Here is a 17,348-nt window from a genome sequence, read left to right as displayed (position 1 = left end):
TCTGTACAGAGGTTCAGTTGCAGCAAAATTGGAATGGGAAATCAACATAGCCTTTTCAGCTACTAACCAAGAACAATTCACTTTTTATCATGTTAAAGTTTACACTTATTTTATCATCAAAATAAACAAAAAATAATAATTTATTAATGCCACTATGATTTAGTTTTTTATTTGAATCTTATTTTTAAGATCTCCAATCAACTAGTTATAATTATCATTATATATATATATATATATATATATATATATATATATATATATATATATATATCTTTAAAGGCTTTAAAACCATTCTCATCGATGCATTATACACAAGCTTTCTTGACAAACCTTTGGTTAGCTGATATATAATATTTTCTAAATATTGTTGACTATCACAATGTACATAAATAGCTCGTATTGGTTTAGTCAACATGGAATATCTTCTAAAAAATTCCTAAGTCATTTGACTTCCTTTCTAACTTTATCAAGAGCAATGAACTCTAATTTCATAGTGGATCTTGCGATATACATTTGTTTAAAGGATTTTCATGAGACATGTACTCCACCAAGTGTTAAGATATATCCACTAGTGGATTTTGAATTCTTAATGTCAGATATCCAATTAGGGCCATTATACATTTCAAGTGTCGTCGAGTAACTAATATAGTGTAGCTATAGTCTAACTTGCACCTCAAATATTTAAGTACAATTGATATTGCTTACAATGATTGGAACGATACCAATCCATCAAATGTCCTAGAAGTTTTTATTCTTAGTATGGCATATGCAACACCCAAGTCTGTTATGTCAAACTTATTAATTAATATTTTTTTTAGTAAACTTGATCATGTGATCATTGCTGTCTAAAATAAGCATATCATCAACATAGAAACATATAATAATATAACATTTATCTATGTTTTTCATATAAATACATTTATCAACTTTGTTGATTTTAAACTCATTTGACAATATAGCCTTGTCAATTTTTTCACGTCATTATTTAGATGCTTATTTCATATCATATAATAATTTGACAATCTTACATTCTTTCTTTTCTAATCTATTAACAACAAACCCCTCAAGTTGTTCTATGTTAACCTTCTCATTAAGATCACAATTTAAGAAAGTTATTTTTATATTCATTTTATATATTTCAATCTTGTTAATAGTTGTAATGTCTATTAACGCTTGTATGAAAGTTATTCTTGACACATGTTAATGCGTGTCAAAATATTTCATACATTTTTGTTGTCTAAAACCTTTAACAAGAAGTCTAACTTTACTTGTCAATAAAGTCATTGGTTTTCATCTTTCTTTTAAAAACTCACATATAGCCTAATAGTTTACTTCTAGGAGGAAGATCCACTAGTTTTCATGTATGATTATTTATAATTAATTTAATTTTTTCATTGACTGCCTTCTTTTAATAAGAAGCTTCCAAACAAGATATTATTTCGGAGTAGGTTCAAGGTTCATTTTCAAAAAAGTATGTTAAAAAATCAGGGCCAAATGTTTTGATTATTTTTTCTCATTTTCTCCTTCTAAAATGAATTTCATCATCTTCGGATTAATAATGATTACTTGAGTTAGCCTAAATCATTCTTTGAAGTGAGTGATTTTCTCTTACTTCATTCCATAAAAACAAATCTTCAAAGAATATAGTATTTCTTGATTCCATAATAGTATTAGGATGAATATTCTCAACACTTGATTTATGTACAAGAAATTAATATGCACTACTATTATATGCATATCTGCTAAATACATGATCTACAGTCTTAGATCCTATTTTGATCTTTTTAGGATTAGGTATTACTATCTTTGTAAGATATCCTCAGACTTTGAGGTATTTGCAGAAAAGTCTCGTACCTTTCCATAAGTCATACAATATCTTATCTAATTTTTTTGGGGTACTTTGTTAAGTATATTATTTGCAGTTAGAATTACCTCCTCCATAAGTTTTGAGGTGCTTTTAATCTTATCAACATTGCATTCATCATTTAAGTTCTGCAATGTCATTTTGTTGTAGTGAATAAGGAGAAGTAATTTGGTGGATAATACTATTTTGAAAACAGTGTTCGCTAAATGATGCTTTATGTTTTTTTACATCAATCACTTCTTATTATCTCTAATTTTTTTTCTCAAATTCCGCAATGTCATTTTGTTTAATTCTTCATAGACCAGATCTAAATCCAAATTTTAGTTGGTAAAAAATAATATTTTGTGGCCTAAAATTTTATTTTACAATAAACTTACATTAAAACCCAAGCACGAGTCGAGCTAGGCTGATGCACACGTGTTTGCCAAAATATTATTTTCTAATAAACTCATACTCAGGCCCGAGCACGAGTCAAGTTGGGCCAACACATACTTGTGTGTGAGTTTAACCCTAAAACCCACTTTACCTAAAATCTTGGATGCTATTTGAATCCAATTTTAACTTTTCAACTACCTATTTTATAAACACAAAGAAAATCTTGCTTCTTTCCTATGTTGGATAAAATTATTTTAAAGAGTTTCGAGTTTTAAAACTTGCATATTTAATGAGATAATTATAACAATGAAATTCCATGACACTTAATAAAGAATTTTAGTAAAGAAATTAAGTATCGCTAACATTATTCTATCATGTAATATGTTTCTTCTAGTTTGAAATCAAGATTATGGTAAGTGTAATATTAAATGATAAAGATTCCCTCTCCATGATTTTAAAAAACTTTCTTCCATAATTGATGTCAAGATTTTGATTACAAGTTTATTATTATTATAAATATAAATATAGATTTGTTCAACAATTATATAAATACGACAACAATTGATCGATAAGTTTATGATTTAAAATTGTTTACACCAAAAGTAAGTGGAAGAAAAATTAAAAAGATTGAAGTTGATATCTAAAATTATTATATCTTTAAAATTAAAAAACAAAAAGAATTGAAAAGTTTTGATTAGACAACTACAGAATTGAGATAAGAACAATTTAAATAAATAGTTCCTTCACGCTCATGAGGAATTATAGGGGAAATTAATAGTTTTATTACTAGGTAGCTTCATTATCGTGCCTTATCTTCTTCAATTAACATGACAGCATCCCCTGCTTCCATATTCTTCCTCGCAGAACTCAACTTGACAGTGTCCCCATAACTCTACTGTTTCAACAAGCCTATTTTGAAATTATTTTGATGCGTTGATATCATGCTTCCAGAATCTGTTTGTTTTTGTATTTTAAAAGCATTTTTAAAAAAAATTAATTTTTTTTTATTTTTTATTAACTTCAAATTAATATGTTTTTAGTGTTTTCAAATCATTTTGATGTGCTGATATCAAAAATAATTTTTAAAAAATTAAAAAATATCATTAACATGTATTTTAACACGAAAAACTATTTAAAAAGTAACCACAATCACACTATCAAACAAATAAAATATGCCACCAAAATTCAGCCATAGTTAGAGAGTGATTGCTGGGATATAAAATGGCAAGATTTTCTCTCCTAAAATCTCATCTTCAGACACAACGAAACTGACTTCCCTTGGAGAACTTTTACGACCATCCTTTAAAACTTTTGAGGGATCAAACTCCTTCATCCAGCAAGTAGCAAGAAAAAAAAAAGTTGTTTTCTAGAAGTATAAACGGGCCTGGCTACTTGCTTTCTAACAATGGACTGTGATTATTTTTTAAATAATTTTTCATATTAAAATATTAATAAGTTAAAATATATATTAATGATTTTTTTTTTATATTTTAAAAATTATTTTAACACATCAAAATAATTTAAAAATATATTAATTTAAAATTAAAAAAAATAAAAAAATTTAAATATTTTTAAAACATGAAAACAAACAGTTACTTTCATTTCTGCCCTCCTCCGCAAGGGTGATAAGGTGATGATGCGATGCTGGTCTGACTTTATCGTTTGTTCTTACAGCTCAAGCTACTGAGGAATGGACCAGACATGGATTTTTAATTAAATATAAGGACTACCATGACATGACATGTCATAATATGATATGGTATTGTCAAGTTTGTATAGTTTATTTCTATTAAAGTAGAGAGCAACCATTCTATCGTGCAGGAAGAGATCATTGAATTCAAGACTCTTGCTTTTTAACATCTTCAATCTTGATGATGAAATGAAAATAAAATATAATAAATCTTTGCTTTTCCACAGAATTTGTTTCAATAATAAATCAAGGTTTATGATAAAAATAATAACAATCAAGACTAATATTTCAACCTGATAAGATCCAGATCTAGATTCAATCATGAAGGTTAATATCAAATAAATTTACTGTTGAAGGATAAAATCAAAAATTAAAATCAAACTAAAAAAAATTATAATTTAAAATTTGATAAAAAAAAACTCGTAGAAAATAAAATTGAAAAAAAAAACTAATTCTAAAAAAATTAAATAAGATAAATAGAAAATAAAAGAATGGGGATAAAATTAGATGAAATAATTAATTTAATCTAAGTTTTAAAAAATTCCTTTTAAAAAAGTACATTTAATAAAGAAAAAACACATGAAACAACTCGTGTTACTCTAAAAAGGTTAGAAAAGTCCCATTAAAAAAGAAACCAAACACATGATGATTAAACCAAAATAAAAAAATAAAAAAGAGAATGCAAAAGACCAAACGAGCTTGAAAATCTCTTAACGTCAAATTAATATCTCAAGCTTGCAACCCATTTAATTTTTTGTTTTGGCTTCTAGGGATAATTACATTAATTTACTGTTTAATTAAACATAAAACACTCCAAATATCCAAAAATAATATATACATGCCATAATTATGCTTATAGACATAATTATTTATATAAAAGAAATTATTTAAGAATTCATATATCAAATATAAAAAAATCTCATTCATATAAATTACATTTGCACCAATTATATTAAAGGAGTAGTTGGTTTAAATTAATGTCACGATACCCATTTTTAAAAAAAACTAAAATATATAGTAAAGATAACAATTGTTGTGATACTTAAAAAAATATTTGAAATTATAGTAGTGATTATTTTTTAAAATATTTTTTTATTTAAATATATATTAAAATAATATTTTTTATTATTTTTTAAAATTTATTTTTAATCTCAGTATATAAAAAAATAAAAAAAATTATTTTAAAGCAATAAAATAAATTCAAAGATTTTTAAAATCATTTTTTGAATATAAAAACAAACGCTCTCCAAATGAGCTGGCGAAGTGCCAACGTAATCAGGGTTCCCTCGCAGCTTGCACAATCATCCTCCACAATATTTATTAACACTCGTATTTTCAAGCGCCTAACACAGTCCACGACAGAAAATGGCAACCAGCACCACCAATCCTGCTCTGGATCCGGATCTAGACCAGCCAGACAACCCGAATCACGAGTTCGCTCAATTCGGAGCTGGATGTTTCTGGGGGGTTGAGCTTTCCTTTCAGAGACTACCTGGTGTGGTCAAAACTGAAGTGGGCTACTCTCAGGGTCACGTCCCAGATCCAACTTACAAGCTGGTATGCACCAACACCACCAACCACGTTGAAGTTGTTCGTGTCCAATTTGACCCGGAAGTTTGCCCATATACCAACCTCCTCTCTCTTTTCTGGTCTCGACATGATCCTACCACCCTCAATCGCCAGGTATTCGTCTTGCTTGACTTTGCTGGCAAATTTCCGATGGATTGATGTTTTGGTTTGATTTTACAGGGTGGCGATGTTGGTACACAGTATAGATCAGGGATTTACTACTACAATGAGGCCCAAGCTAAGTTAGCCCAGGAATCAAAGGAAGCTAAGCAGTTGGAATTGATGGATAACAAGGTTGTGACAGAAATTCTGCCAGCAAAGAGATTTTACAGAGCTGAAGAGTACCATCAGCAGTATCTGGAGAAAGGTGGAGGTCAGGGTGTTAAACAGTCTGCTGAAAAAGGTTGCAATGACCCTATTAGATGCTATGGTTAAACCTTCCTTTAAAAAAAAAAACATCGTTTTGATGAATAATATAGAAATTACACTACTGGGGCTAATTTAAATGTGAAAAATTCATTTTGTTTCAAATTGGATTCCACATTTTAAACTGGTCTTGATAGTTTGGTTTCACTTTACTAGGTTGTCCTGTCCACTTGCACCAAGTATCAATAAGCTTATTGTGTATTGTATTCTAAAGACATCCCAGTATCAATGAACTTCCTTTTTTTTTAATGTTTGTTTCATTTATACAGACAAGGTATTTTGGAAATATTTATTCATCCCTCACCAGTACATGGATTTGAAGCAGGTACATCGTTAACAAAAGTTTGTATTTGTTCAAGAGACCTGAAAGTTTCAAACTTTGATACAGTAAAAGCAACATGAAATTACAGCGAACTGAAGTCAATGGTATATGTGTAGTTTAGAGTTCGTCCTTGGGAGAATCTGTGGGTCCTATAGGATTAGTTGAGGATTTCTTGATGGGATAAGAAGCCTCCATTGCGATACCACAGAGTCCCCTTCTGTCAGAGATGCTACGCTGCATCCTGATGTAGCCTTTCTCTCCCCATTCAGATCCCCAGGAATTCCTCACAATCCAGTACTTAGTGACATCAACTGTTGTTCCATAGCCTACAATTGCAACTCCATGATCCAGCTCTTTTCCACACTCTCCAGTAAATACACCCTGCGTTGATATTGATATTCAATTTGTAAATGTTTAATCACAAATTCCTTGGCATTTTGAATTTCTCATTGTCTTGTCTGGTGGCAATTCCTTCTTTAAATTGACTAGTTTTCAGGAACTTTTCCGAAGTTAATTTACCTCTGAGTAGAACTGGAAATCTGAACCTCCAGCGTCTATGGCTACAGATACGGGTTGGTTTGCAACAGCTTTTAGTAATGCATTCTCATTATCATGAGGCACATCCTCATATCCATCAATAGACACTGCTGGCTGGTTTGCCTGCAAAAAACACAAAAAGAGTGATACTTTGTGCTGATCATGCTCGAGCAATTTACTACTTCCATCAACCATATTAGTTGAATGTGAAAGAGCACCTTTTTAGCATCACAGTGTCCATCTTGAGAACGGTAAGGATAATTAGCTTCTGTTGTTATGCCTTTCTGTTTCGTAATGAACTCAAAAGCATAATCCATTAGCCCTCCATTACATCCATGGTTTTCCTCGGTGTTACAGTCCACCAACTCCTGCTCGGACAAAGATATCAACTTATTTGTCTTAATAAAGTTAATACCTTCAACGGCTACAATTGTCGAAAATGCCCAGCAACTTCCTGTACCACATTGAAAACATTTCACAATTAAACAGCGATCAATTGTTCTACCCCCCTTTTCTGACAGTGCTATGTTCAGAAGGGAGGTAACCTTTATTTTTGCTTAATCAAAGCACGAGTATATTCCCCTGTACATGTTTGTTGCATGACTGAACGAGCTATAGAAGGGAAATACTAAGGTGAAACTATATCCATGTGAGAAATGAAAAATAAGCCTTACCGCATTTGCCCTGGTCCTTAACAGGAGTGACGGCGCCTTTCTTCCTCCAATCAATAGAGGCTGGTACTTTGTCTATGTTCCCATACATGAAGCTTCCATTTCCCAGCGGTGCTCCCCGAAACATAGTATGATGCTTAACTTTAGAGCTAGCATAAGCGGTCCTGAATTCATGGTTAGTCATGTCTGCAAACTTATTCAACTTTAACTTATAAGGCCTATCCATCTTGTTAGTATTATGAACATGCAAGACATTAGCCCTGAACACATTGAAACGCTTGCGTTTCTCGTCAAGACTCGTAGAAACAGTGTGGTGGCTCCGCCACTTCTCATACAAATCCCACAAACTTTCCTCGGATTCTAAATCCTTTTCATGGAAATCAAAACTCTCGGTGAATCCTAAAACCAAAGCTAAATAAAGAGCGACAAATAAGAGTTTCTTCATTTTCGTTGATTTGCTAGACTTGAACTCAACACAAGATGGGAAATAATCAGGAACTAATGATTGCTTTATATAGAGGAACGAAAGGAGAGGAATGATGGAAGAGAAGTAGAACAAACCAGAATACAAAAAATAAAAATGAAGAAGTTACAAGTTCCTTAAGGGCATCAATTATCTGTATTTAATAATCGGTCAATGTACAAGAATCACCATGTATAGTTTCAGTTCTTTCCATTGATATTGAAGGAATTTTATCAGGTTTTTGTCATCATATTGAAATTGTCATCTCTAGGTACGTCATTCCCTCTCCATTTCTTTATCAGGGTTCTTTAGAGAAGGTGAAGTGTTGAAAAGATATGAAATTGAGTGAAGCATTCTTTAAATGAGGGAAGCGATAGGAGTACTGGTTGCTTGTAACTCTTAATTTCTTCATTTTAAGAACCAACTTGTCCTCTTGTATCTTTCCTAGGAATCTTTCAGCTTTCATTTCTTATCTAACAAGTTAGCAAGTCAAATTAACATTTGTTAGCACGAAGAAATTTTCAAAACTTGAAGAACAAGGATGCCATTTCATTGTCTCGGCCATCTGGTAAATGAATTGTGAGTGAACTTAGCTCGGCCCGATTCATGTACATGTGAGAAGTTGCAGCAGATTGGATAAAGGGATGCTGGATCTCCAATTAGAAATTACAGAAAATTCCTGTCCTTTGTTTACTGTCTGGAGAACATACGATTAGGAATTAAGAAATTCAATCATGGAGCACTACTCTTCCTCTAAAGGCTTTAACTCGCATTTCTGTTTGTTTTACAGTGAATTCATTCGTTGACTCACCAGGGAAACATACAACCATGAAACTAAGCCTGCTAAACTATTTTGAAATGAACATTGTTAGATTGAAATTTGAAAGTGGTAGCTTCAGGCTCCAGTCATTTCTATGTGCATCAGAAGTCAGATTTCTCTTTTTCTCCGCCATAGAGAGTACATGCTATAAACATCCTCCTACAGCTACCCAACTAACATCATCCATAAACCGATTCAGAACACTGTAGTTATCTGTCATTCAATTAAATCATTCTCGTAAACTGAAATGATGCCCCTTTTTAGCATAAATGTGAAATTTCAACTTTTTAGGTGAAAAGAATTAGTCTGAAATTTCAATTTTTTTTTATCTCAGATTTCATCTCCTTATGCAATGCTGATAAATAATGATGGCCGGTTAACATGTCCTGAAGCAACCTGCCGATAGAGAAATCATAAATCATGATTCTTTGCCTGGTAAAGCGGGCAGCTGCTGTTATTTGGGAGAAAGCAAATGCAATGGTTGACAGCTTTGTTAGGTTCTGTAACGACAAGGCAAATAGTCCTGACATTGCCTTGGATGGTTTAGGACTTGATTGACTTGCTTTCCTTGTTTTGTTTCAAGTTTCTTAAGTTCTTCAACTGTGAAGTTTTTCAAAAATTTATTCTTCAATATATAGTATAACATTTTAAGAAATTACATCATGATCAAATTAGGGATACGTTATTTTTAAGAGGCAAATCTGATACAGCAGGAAAAACAACTGAAATGGATAGCAATTCTGAAACCAATGATATTGCTTATGTAGTTTAGAGTTCATCCTTGGGGGAAGATTTGGTTCCTGAAGGATTAGTTGAGGAGTTTTTGATAGGATATGAAGCCTCCATAGCAATACCACAGAGTCCTTCCTTGTGAGAGATGCCTCGCTGCATCCTGATGTAACCTTTCTCTCCCCATTCAGGTCCCCAGGAATTTCTAACAATCCAGTACTTCGTTCCATCAAGAGTTGTTCCATAGCCCACAACTGCCACTCCATGATCCAGCTCGGTTCTGCACTCTCCAGTAAAGACACCCTGCATTTCCCATTAAGCTTGTAAATATTTTGTTTCAAATGCTAGTCGTTTGACAGACTGCTCAAATGAACATTCTATTCATCATCTTTGCAAAGGAGAATTCTCGGATTGAGGCTAAATTCACAAAGTATTTCAGTAACTTTCTGAAATTTACCTCGGAGTAGAACTGGAAATCTGAACCCCCAGCATCTATGGCTACAGATACTGGTTGGTTTGCAGCAGCTTTCAGTAATGCATCCTCATCATTTTCAGGAACTTTCTCATACCCATCAATAGACACTGCAGGGTTGTTTTCCTGTAAAAAAAGGAGTTGTACTTTTATGTTATGCTGATCGTAATTTAGCATTGATTAGTTAATAAATCAAATTTAGTTTAATGTAAATGTAATAAGAAATGAAACCTTTGCATCATCACAATGTCCATCTTCAGCTTTATAAGGATAAGTAGACTCTGTTGTTATGCCTCCCTTTTTCTTAATGAACTCAAAAGCATATTCCATTAGCCCTCCATTACATCCTTGATTTTCTGTAGTGTCACAATCCACCAACTCTTGCTCAGACAAAGATACTAGCTTATTTGTCTTAATATAATTAATACCCTCAACTGCAACTATGGTTGAAAACGCCCAGCAACTTCCTGTACCACATTGAAAAGGATATAAGAATTAAATTGCAAGCAATCCAAGCAAGCAAGGAAGGATGAAAATTTGCAGTGCTGTTTTTTGATAGGTCTATGCTCAAATAGGATGCAGCCTTTCTTTCTTCCTAATCAAATATCATGCATGTCGCTTTGTGATGAATGAACGAATTGAAAAAATAAGGTAAACCTTCATTGTAAGAAATGAAAAGTGAGCCTTACCACATTGACCTTGGTCCTTAACAGCAGTCACAGCACCCTTCTTCCTCCAGTCAACAGATGTTGGGACTTTGTCTACCTTCCCATACATGAAGCTCCCATTTCCTCGTGGTGTCCCACGAAACATCCTATGATGTTTAACCTTTGATCCAGCATATACAGACCTGAATTCATGGTTAGTCATGTCTGCAAACTTGTTCAATTTCAACTTATAGGGCTTACCCATGTTGTTAGTTTTGTGAACATGCATAACATTTTCCTTGAACACATTGAAACGTTTGTGTTTCTCATCAAGACTTGTTGAAACGGTATGATGGCTCCTCCATCTCTCATACAAATCCCACAAACTTTCCTCAGATTCCAAATCTTTTTGATGAAAATCCAAACTTTCAGTGATTCCTAAAACCAAGACTAAAGAAAGAGCAACAAGTAAGAATTTCTTCATTTCCATTTGCTAAGCTAGAACTCAACACAAGATGGGGAATAAGGACTACTATTGGTTGCTTTATATAGAGAAATGAAACAATAGTGGAAGATATGTAGATCAAGTTGTAGAATAGAACAGAGGATCATTAATTAATGAGGTTACAAGTTCCTTATGGGCATCAACTATTTAATTATGTATAATAATGGAGGAGGATATGGAGATAGTGTTTGAGAAATATGGAAAACAAACTGTGTGTGTACAAATGGAGTGATTTCAACTAAACAAGAAAGTCCAAATATAAGCGAGTTTGGTTCACATGTATATATCAGAAGGAAGGATACAAGTAGTTCCTGAGCAGTTAATAACATAAAAAACTTGTGGACTTAGGGCATTTTACAGGATGATCCTTACATGCAGAACACGCTATCGCACCATGTTATGATATAAGAAAGAGAGGGGAAGAGAAAAGGGGTGGTGACCACTGATTTACTAAAATGGTTGCGTCCATAGAAGCTTTTGAGCCACGATAGTTTTGCAAGCTCGGAAATAAAGTTGCTTGCGACTGCTTCGGCTTTAACTGAACCCACTGATCATAAAGTCTTTGAAATGGTTTGGTAGAGAAACTGTAAAGGGATTGAGTGAATTCTGCAAGAAAAATCTATTTTCAGACCCAACGAAACACGAGGACGGAGAACTCTCTCCAGATTATGGCACTGAGCCACGTTTTTTGCACATCTGTGCCCACCGGCTACTGCCAAACTTTCCCACAAATTGAGGTTAAAAGTGGATGAAATGTTCTTTAATTACCACCAACGTGACCATTCAGTATCTACCTTTTGCGTTTTTTTTTTGTGGGATTATTTATTGAAGGGTCAATTATCTTCAGGTAGTTTGCTGATGTCGTAGCAAGACAATGAATCAATGGAAAAATCCAATTTCTTTAAACTGAAAATGACTAGATTTTTTTGTCAAGGCATTGCTTGTAGGGCTACACTAGCGTAGGGTGTTGGGTACTTATCCCTTCCACGGTTACAGCTCAAACCACACTATATTCTCATTTCCGCGGTCACGAAAACATTCATGAAGCTTAGCTGTCGTTCGATTTTCAGCATTTTTCGAAAGCTAGTCATCCCTTCTTGAAATGACAAAAGATTTTGATATACTATCACTTATGAGCTACAAGACGGACATGAGTTTCTGCTTGAACTGAAGGGGTTGCGTGCCTTGTTCATCTTATAAGAAATTATGGCAGGAATGAACCCCATTTCAAATGATTAATGATCCTAAAGTAGGGCTCAATTCTTGAGGACATGTAAATAATTAAGGAAATCCAAAATAGCAAGGCTAGGCTGTTCCTTCGTCATCTATCAACAATATATCCAAGCTCGGCAGTTTCTCCGCCATCCATTAACATGGCATGCCGGGATTAGGCCAGGTAATACAATTAGAGCCATAGCAAGAAACCTATTGTTTGTTTGATTGATTGATCCGCGAACAAGTATAGAGGCGTTGGTATAGCAAACTGGAAGAAGAAAATAGTTAACAACGAACAATCTCCAGAAGCTGGCCGGAGAGAAATACCAGTTCACAAACATACTGGTAACTTGGACTGTAGTTGAAGGAAAAACAAAGAGCATGCAAATGCTTGTGGTCATCTCATTAACTTCATTAGATAACAGGATTGGGCTTCTTCAATCTACAAGGAGGGCAGGGGAGGTCTGTTTCCAGGAAGAACATTATGGTTTTGTGACTGCAAACGGGTAAAGGAAGTGAATTACAGAATACAGGACCACCAGAGATCAGCGTGTTTACTCCTTTAATTTATCGTGGGACTTCAATTATCAGCAATATAAATGCTTTACAGGAAGATAATTAACAACGGTTCACTGAAACTATTGACTTTTTCAGAATCATCTAAGACCATTCATTGGTCATGCTGTTTTTAGCATACCATATCTACGAAACCTCAACTCTTATATCCCCAAATTCCCAATTAAGTCCATATAGCACGGGCAATCTGTGCTTTACAGTAATTGCAATTGCAGGTTCAAAAGAATTAAAGACATGATGAAGCTGAATCACATCAAGCAGTCTAGCAAATGCAAAGGCTATATTCCTCTTTTCTCTTTAGTGCCAAAGACTACTGAAAAGGCCTTATTAATTATTATCTCTTATGGTATGATTAATTACGGCATGTAACTCTTTCAATAATAGCAGTTAATACTTCAACAAACATTTAAACAATTTTGATACGCTGTCCATCAAAAAAGAGGAATAAGCAACAAGAGATAAGAAAAGATGGCATAAGCAAACTAATTTGTCAATTCATTTATTTTCAGTGACAACATTTGTAAAACGAAGTACCAACCAATTATGGTACTTTGGGGAAATGAGGGAAATTGAAATTTGACCATACAAGTAACTCATGCGAGAGCATCCTTATCTTTAGCTTGTCGCAATAGCTCTTCTCTGACCCTCTTGATCTCCATCTCCTTTTCAAATCTTTCTTGCTGAAATGATGATAGACAAACCCAATTAATGGCAAGTATTTATACACAAAAACTCAAAATTCAAGTAAGAATTGATAAAACAGTGGGTATAAAATACACCCCCAGTAGTATGATGAAGAAGATGAATAAAAAATGTTTTAAACAGCAACACAGTTTAATTTTCTGACTATGTATATTGCTCTGCATACTTTTCATAAATACTTCCAATTAAAATCTGGTCTCCGTGTCTGCAATGCTCAAACTTGTAATTCCTTCTCCAAGCAAATAAATCAACTCAATAATTTTAAAACCACTAAATGACAGCTTTGGCACATCCATGTGCCACCTTTTGCCTTGACAAAATCAGCTACAGGACATGAGTTGTCTGTAATGTCTACAACAAGAATAGTTAACTATACCCATTGTTGTAATGAATTCCCATGTCTACTAAAAGCAGCGATACTCATACAAGAAAAAGTTTCAAGCTTTGCATCCAGAAACTTGTCCCTCCACAATGACATTCTATAATTAGCATTCATGCTAATGTATAACAATCAGAAACTTTTAACTTATCATTAAGAAGCATATCAAACTCTGGAACATCCTCCAAGAGACTAACTCATCCTCCAAATAGTTCATGGCCAGATTTATTACAATCTACATTGTCCAAGGCCCAAGCAAGATCACCTTACCGGTTTCCGTTTATTTTAAGACATTTCCTATTTAAGAACCAGATGGCACAAATAAAATCTCATGTAAATGCTTTCAAAGCTGGCTAAGCAGTAAGGAAAAAAACTTGAATTGACAATGATGTCCGGAAATCCACCTAATTCAAAGCCAGCTATGCTTTCTTTGGTGGAAGGATAAAAATAAAGAGCACCTAAGGAGTAAAACACAAGGATGTAGAGCAATCCTTACCTCTAGTTGTTTAGTTATTGAGAGGAGCAATGAGACAAGAAAAAAAATACAGATAAAAACACAGACGCTCATGCCTTCCTCATACTATCCCTCCAGATTAGAAGGATTGGAAAAAATGTGAACCTAGGAGGAGAGCATAGAACGTCTCCCATTTCTTGGGTGTATATCCACTTAACCTGATTGAATGGGTACTTCATCCTTCTAATTGTTTCCCTCCCTCCTTACCCATCCATCCAGTTTCCTCCCAAGCAAACATAGTGTGAATACATATCCATCAAAATTCACACAACAGGATGTGGTACACAAGAATGTATAATTGCAGCTTAAAAAATGAACAAAAAGCTAGTCTTTTCCAACGAAAATTACAGTAGAACCTTTGCAATAGAAAGACATGAAGGATCAAGAGGAGAAACTTCACCTACAATCGAAACATTTCCAGGTACCTTATCTATCAAAACCATAACATGCTATTCATCTTTTATTACCTCCATAACTAAAGTATCACTATCCTGCTCTGTAAAACAATAAAGGGGAGAAAGAGGGTGCAATTTGGGACAGAAACCAAGTCCAGAATCATTTCCAAAAATTTAGAGTTACCCTATCACCACAACAAATTAACAGATGCTCAGTGATTGATAGAGCCACTTTTTTCATAGAATAGGTTTTACTTATGGAGATTAATCAGATCAATGGTACAAAAGTAGCTGGTAACAGAAAACTAATTAAACCAAGCAGCTGTCTTGCGGGGAATGCAGCACCAAAACTTACAGAACGCACATAACACATTTTTCATTAGTAGTCACTAATCTCAATAACGAGATGTGCAAGCAATAACATCACAATCTATTAGAAAGGAGTTGCAGAAATGCCAAAAAAGAATTACGCAAGACCATATCTTTAGTATATTTCATCAAGCCTATCATTAGAAATCTTTCAAAAACTCAAGTATAGGCATGCATTGTGAAAGGAAAGGATACCCCCTTGTCAACCAAATACAAAGACCCAAAAATCAATAAATTTCTACTTATCACTTAACCTAGCAGGTCAAGATTCCTTCTAGGAACCCAAACTTAATAATATGCTTTCTATTAAGCTAGCTAGTAAGGATTTCAACTATCTTTCTAACTCTCCCCTTTCATTAAATAAATCAATCAATTTCTAAGGGCATATTCAACTGCACCATCAAATTACAAAAAAAAAAAAAAAAACCCACATCAAATTCCAACCACATTTTAACCAAGTAAACTATTTTCATAGTAAGAAATAAAGATTATCCAAGAACAAAGAAACAAATTTATACCATCATTAGACAAATTGGTGAATACCCATATTAATAAATGAATTGGGAAGCTCCAATTCACACCTAGCTTTTGTTTTTGAAAAAGAAAAGGAACGAAGGAAGTGATCAGAAACAATATTCAATTCAAACTTGAAAAAACAAGAGGTGAAGAAGAGATGAGAGACGAACCTTTTCATCCTGGCGAAGAGCATTCCAGACATGGATTTTGTCCATAGTTTGCCAAAATATAAAGGCACCCACTGACATGGCGAAAAAGCCGGCCACTTTCACCATCTTTGCTTAGCTTAGCTTCTCTTCGCTTCCTCCAAAGTGTCTCTGATTTGGGAATCAGATCTAATGATGGATGGATAGACGCGGCTCGGATTCAATGGCCTATATCTTACTGATGGGACTGTACAAGATTAAGGCCCACGTGATTAACTAATACTCTAACTGTGGCCCAATCTCACAATACCTCCTCTTTTCTTTTCTTTTTTACAAACAAATTTAACTTCTTCTTTTTTTTTTTCTTTTTACAGAAAATAATAAAATGGAACTTCTAGCCAGAGGTAAGCAAAAAAAATCAAAAAATCAATTAAATTAAGAAAACCAAAAAAAAAAAATTAAAAAAACTGAACCTTAAAAAAACCAATTAAACCGATTAAAATTATAAAAAAACCGACCGGTTTGGTTTTGATTTTATAAGTCTAAAATAAAAAATAAAAAAAACAAACCGAAACTGAAAAAACTGGAAAAAAAACCGAGCCAAAATCAGAAAAATTAAGCCAAACTGGTTGAAAAGATTTTTATTCTAAAAAACCAAATCAAACTGAAACTGACCGGTTAGAACCGGTTTCAGTTTTTTTTTTGAATTTTTTTTTTTGTTTGGTTGCTTTTTTTTGATAAAAACCAAACCGAACCGAAAATAATCACTCTACTTCTAGCCTCTGGTGCAAATAAAAAATAGTTTTTATTTGGACCTTCAAAAATGAAAAATCAAACAGTGCATTTTCATTATTATTTTTTATAATTTTTTTTAAAATTATAATTATAAAACTTAATTTGGAGTCTCAATTTTTAAAAATAATTTAAGATTTGGATTGTGATTCAGACCTGAATTGTAGATTAGCTGAGTTAATGAATAAATAAGAGGATTAACTTAAATTTTGAGTTTTTTTTGTGAAAACAAAATCCCTAAACAATGTTCAAAGCCTGCTTTATCTAAGGTTTACTAGGACAATAACCCTAGATCCCAACTTAATAAAAAATTATAAGAATAGTAAAGTATATTTACCAAAAAAACCCAAATACAAAATGAAAATCATCAAACTTATGTCAGACATACATTAAAAAAAAATCTTAAATATTTCTTAAATTTCACATAAAATGAAGAAAATTTTATGATCCTAAACACAAACGCATCTTTGTCCTGCAGACATTATTCAGAAGAGGAAATAACTCAATGCATGTCATCACCTGAACATCCTCTTACTTTCCAACTCTGCACAAATCAGTTTCCAACAGGTTCCTTTGTGGAAATTATGCAACATAAATGTCCTTGTACTGTAATCTCAGAAACTCGAAACACTGAGGACAAGTACATTAACCAGT

General features: G+C 33.3%; 4 protein-coding genes across 4 annotated transcripts; 1 reads left to right on the top strand and 3 right to left on the bottom strand.

Moving 5' to 3' along the window:
• The first annotated feature begins 5,252 nt into the window (after positions 1–5,252).
• Positions 5,253–6,173, top strand: LOC118057641 (peptide methionine sulfoxide reductase). Its single transcript, XM_035070281.2, has 2 exons — positions 5,253–5,612; positions 5,679–6,173. The coding sequence occupies exons 1-2, from the start codon at positions 5,295–5,297 to the stop codon at positions 5,931–5,933; spliced, it is 573 nt and encodes a 190-aa protein (XP_034926172.1). The 5' UTR covers positions 5,253–5,294; the 3' UTR covers positions 5,934–6,173.
• A 26-nt stretch (positions 6,174–6,199) lies between these two features.
• Positions 6,200–8,013, bottom strand: LOC118057640 (vignain). Its single transcript, XM_035070280.2, has 4 exons — positions 7,458–8,013; positions 7,002–7,237; positions 6,766–6,906; positions 6,200–6,627 (listed from the first exon to the last, which is right to left on the bottom strand). The coding sequence occupies exons 1-4, from the start codon at positions 7,897–7,899 to the stop codon at positions 6,364–6,366; spliced, it is 1,083 nt and encodes a 360-aa protein (XP_034926171.1). The 5' UTR covers positions 7,900–8,013; the 3' UTR covers positions 6,200–6,363.
• A 1,343-nt stretch (positions 8,014–9,356) lies between these two features.
• Positions 9,357–13,206, bottom strand: LOC118057642 (vignain). The gene is made up of 4 exons (XM_035070282.2): positions 10,628–13,206; positions 10,170–10,405; positions 9,924–10,064; positions 9,357–9,769 (listed from the first exon to the last, which is right to left on the bottom strand). The coding sequence occupies exons 1-4, from the start codon at positions 11,073–11,075 to the stop codon at positions 9,506–9,508; spliced, it is 1,089 nt and encodes a 362-aa protein (XP_034926173.1). The 5' UTR covers positions 11,076–13,206; the 3' UTR covers positions 9,357–9,505.
• A 149-nt stretch (positions 13,207–13,355) lies between these two features.
• LOC118057643 (uncharacterized) lies at positions 13,356–16,031 on the bottom strand. The gene is made up of 2 exons (XM_035070283.2): positions 15,927–16,031; positions 13,356–13,561 (listed from the first exon to the last, which is right to left on the bottom strand). Exons 1-2 carry the CDS (start codon positions 16,029–16,031, stop codon positions 13,475–13,477), a joined length of 192 nt encoding a protein of 63 aa, XP_034926174.1. The 3' UTR covers positions 13,356–13,474.
• Between the last annotated feature and the right edge of the window lie 1,317 nt (positions 16,032–17,348).

Source organism: Populus alba, chromosome 15 (assembly GCF_005239225.2).
Source record: "Populus alba chromosome 15, ASM523922v2, whole genome shotgun sequence".
Lineage (NCBI taxonomy): Eukaryota > Viridiplantae > Streptophyta > Magnoliopsida > Malpighiales > Salicaceae > Populus > Populus alba.
Note: the sequence above shows the minus strand (reverse complement) of the source record. Positions and strands in the feature narration are given on the sequence as shown.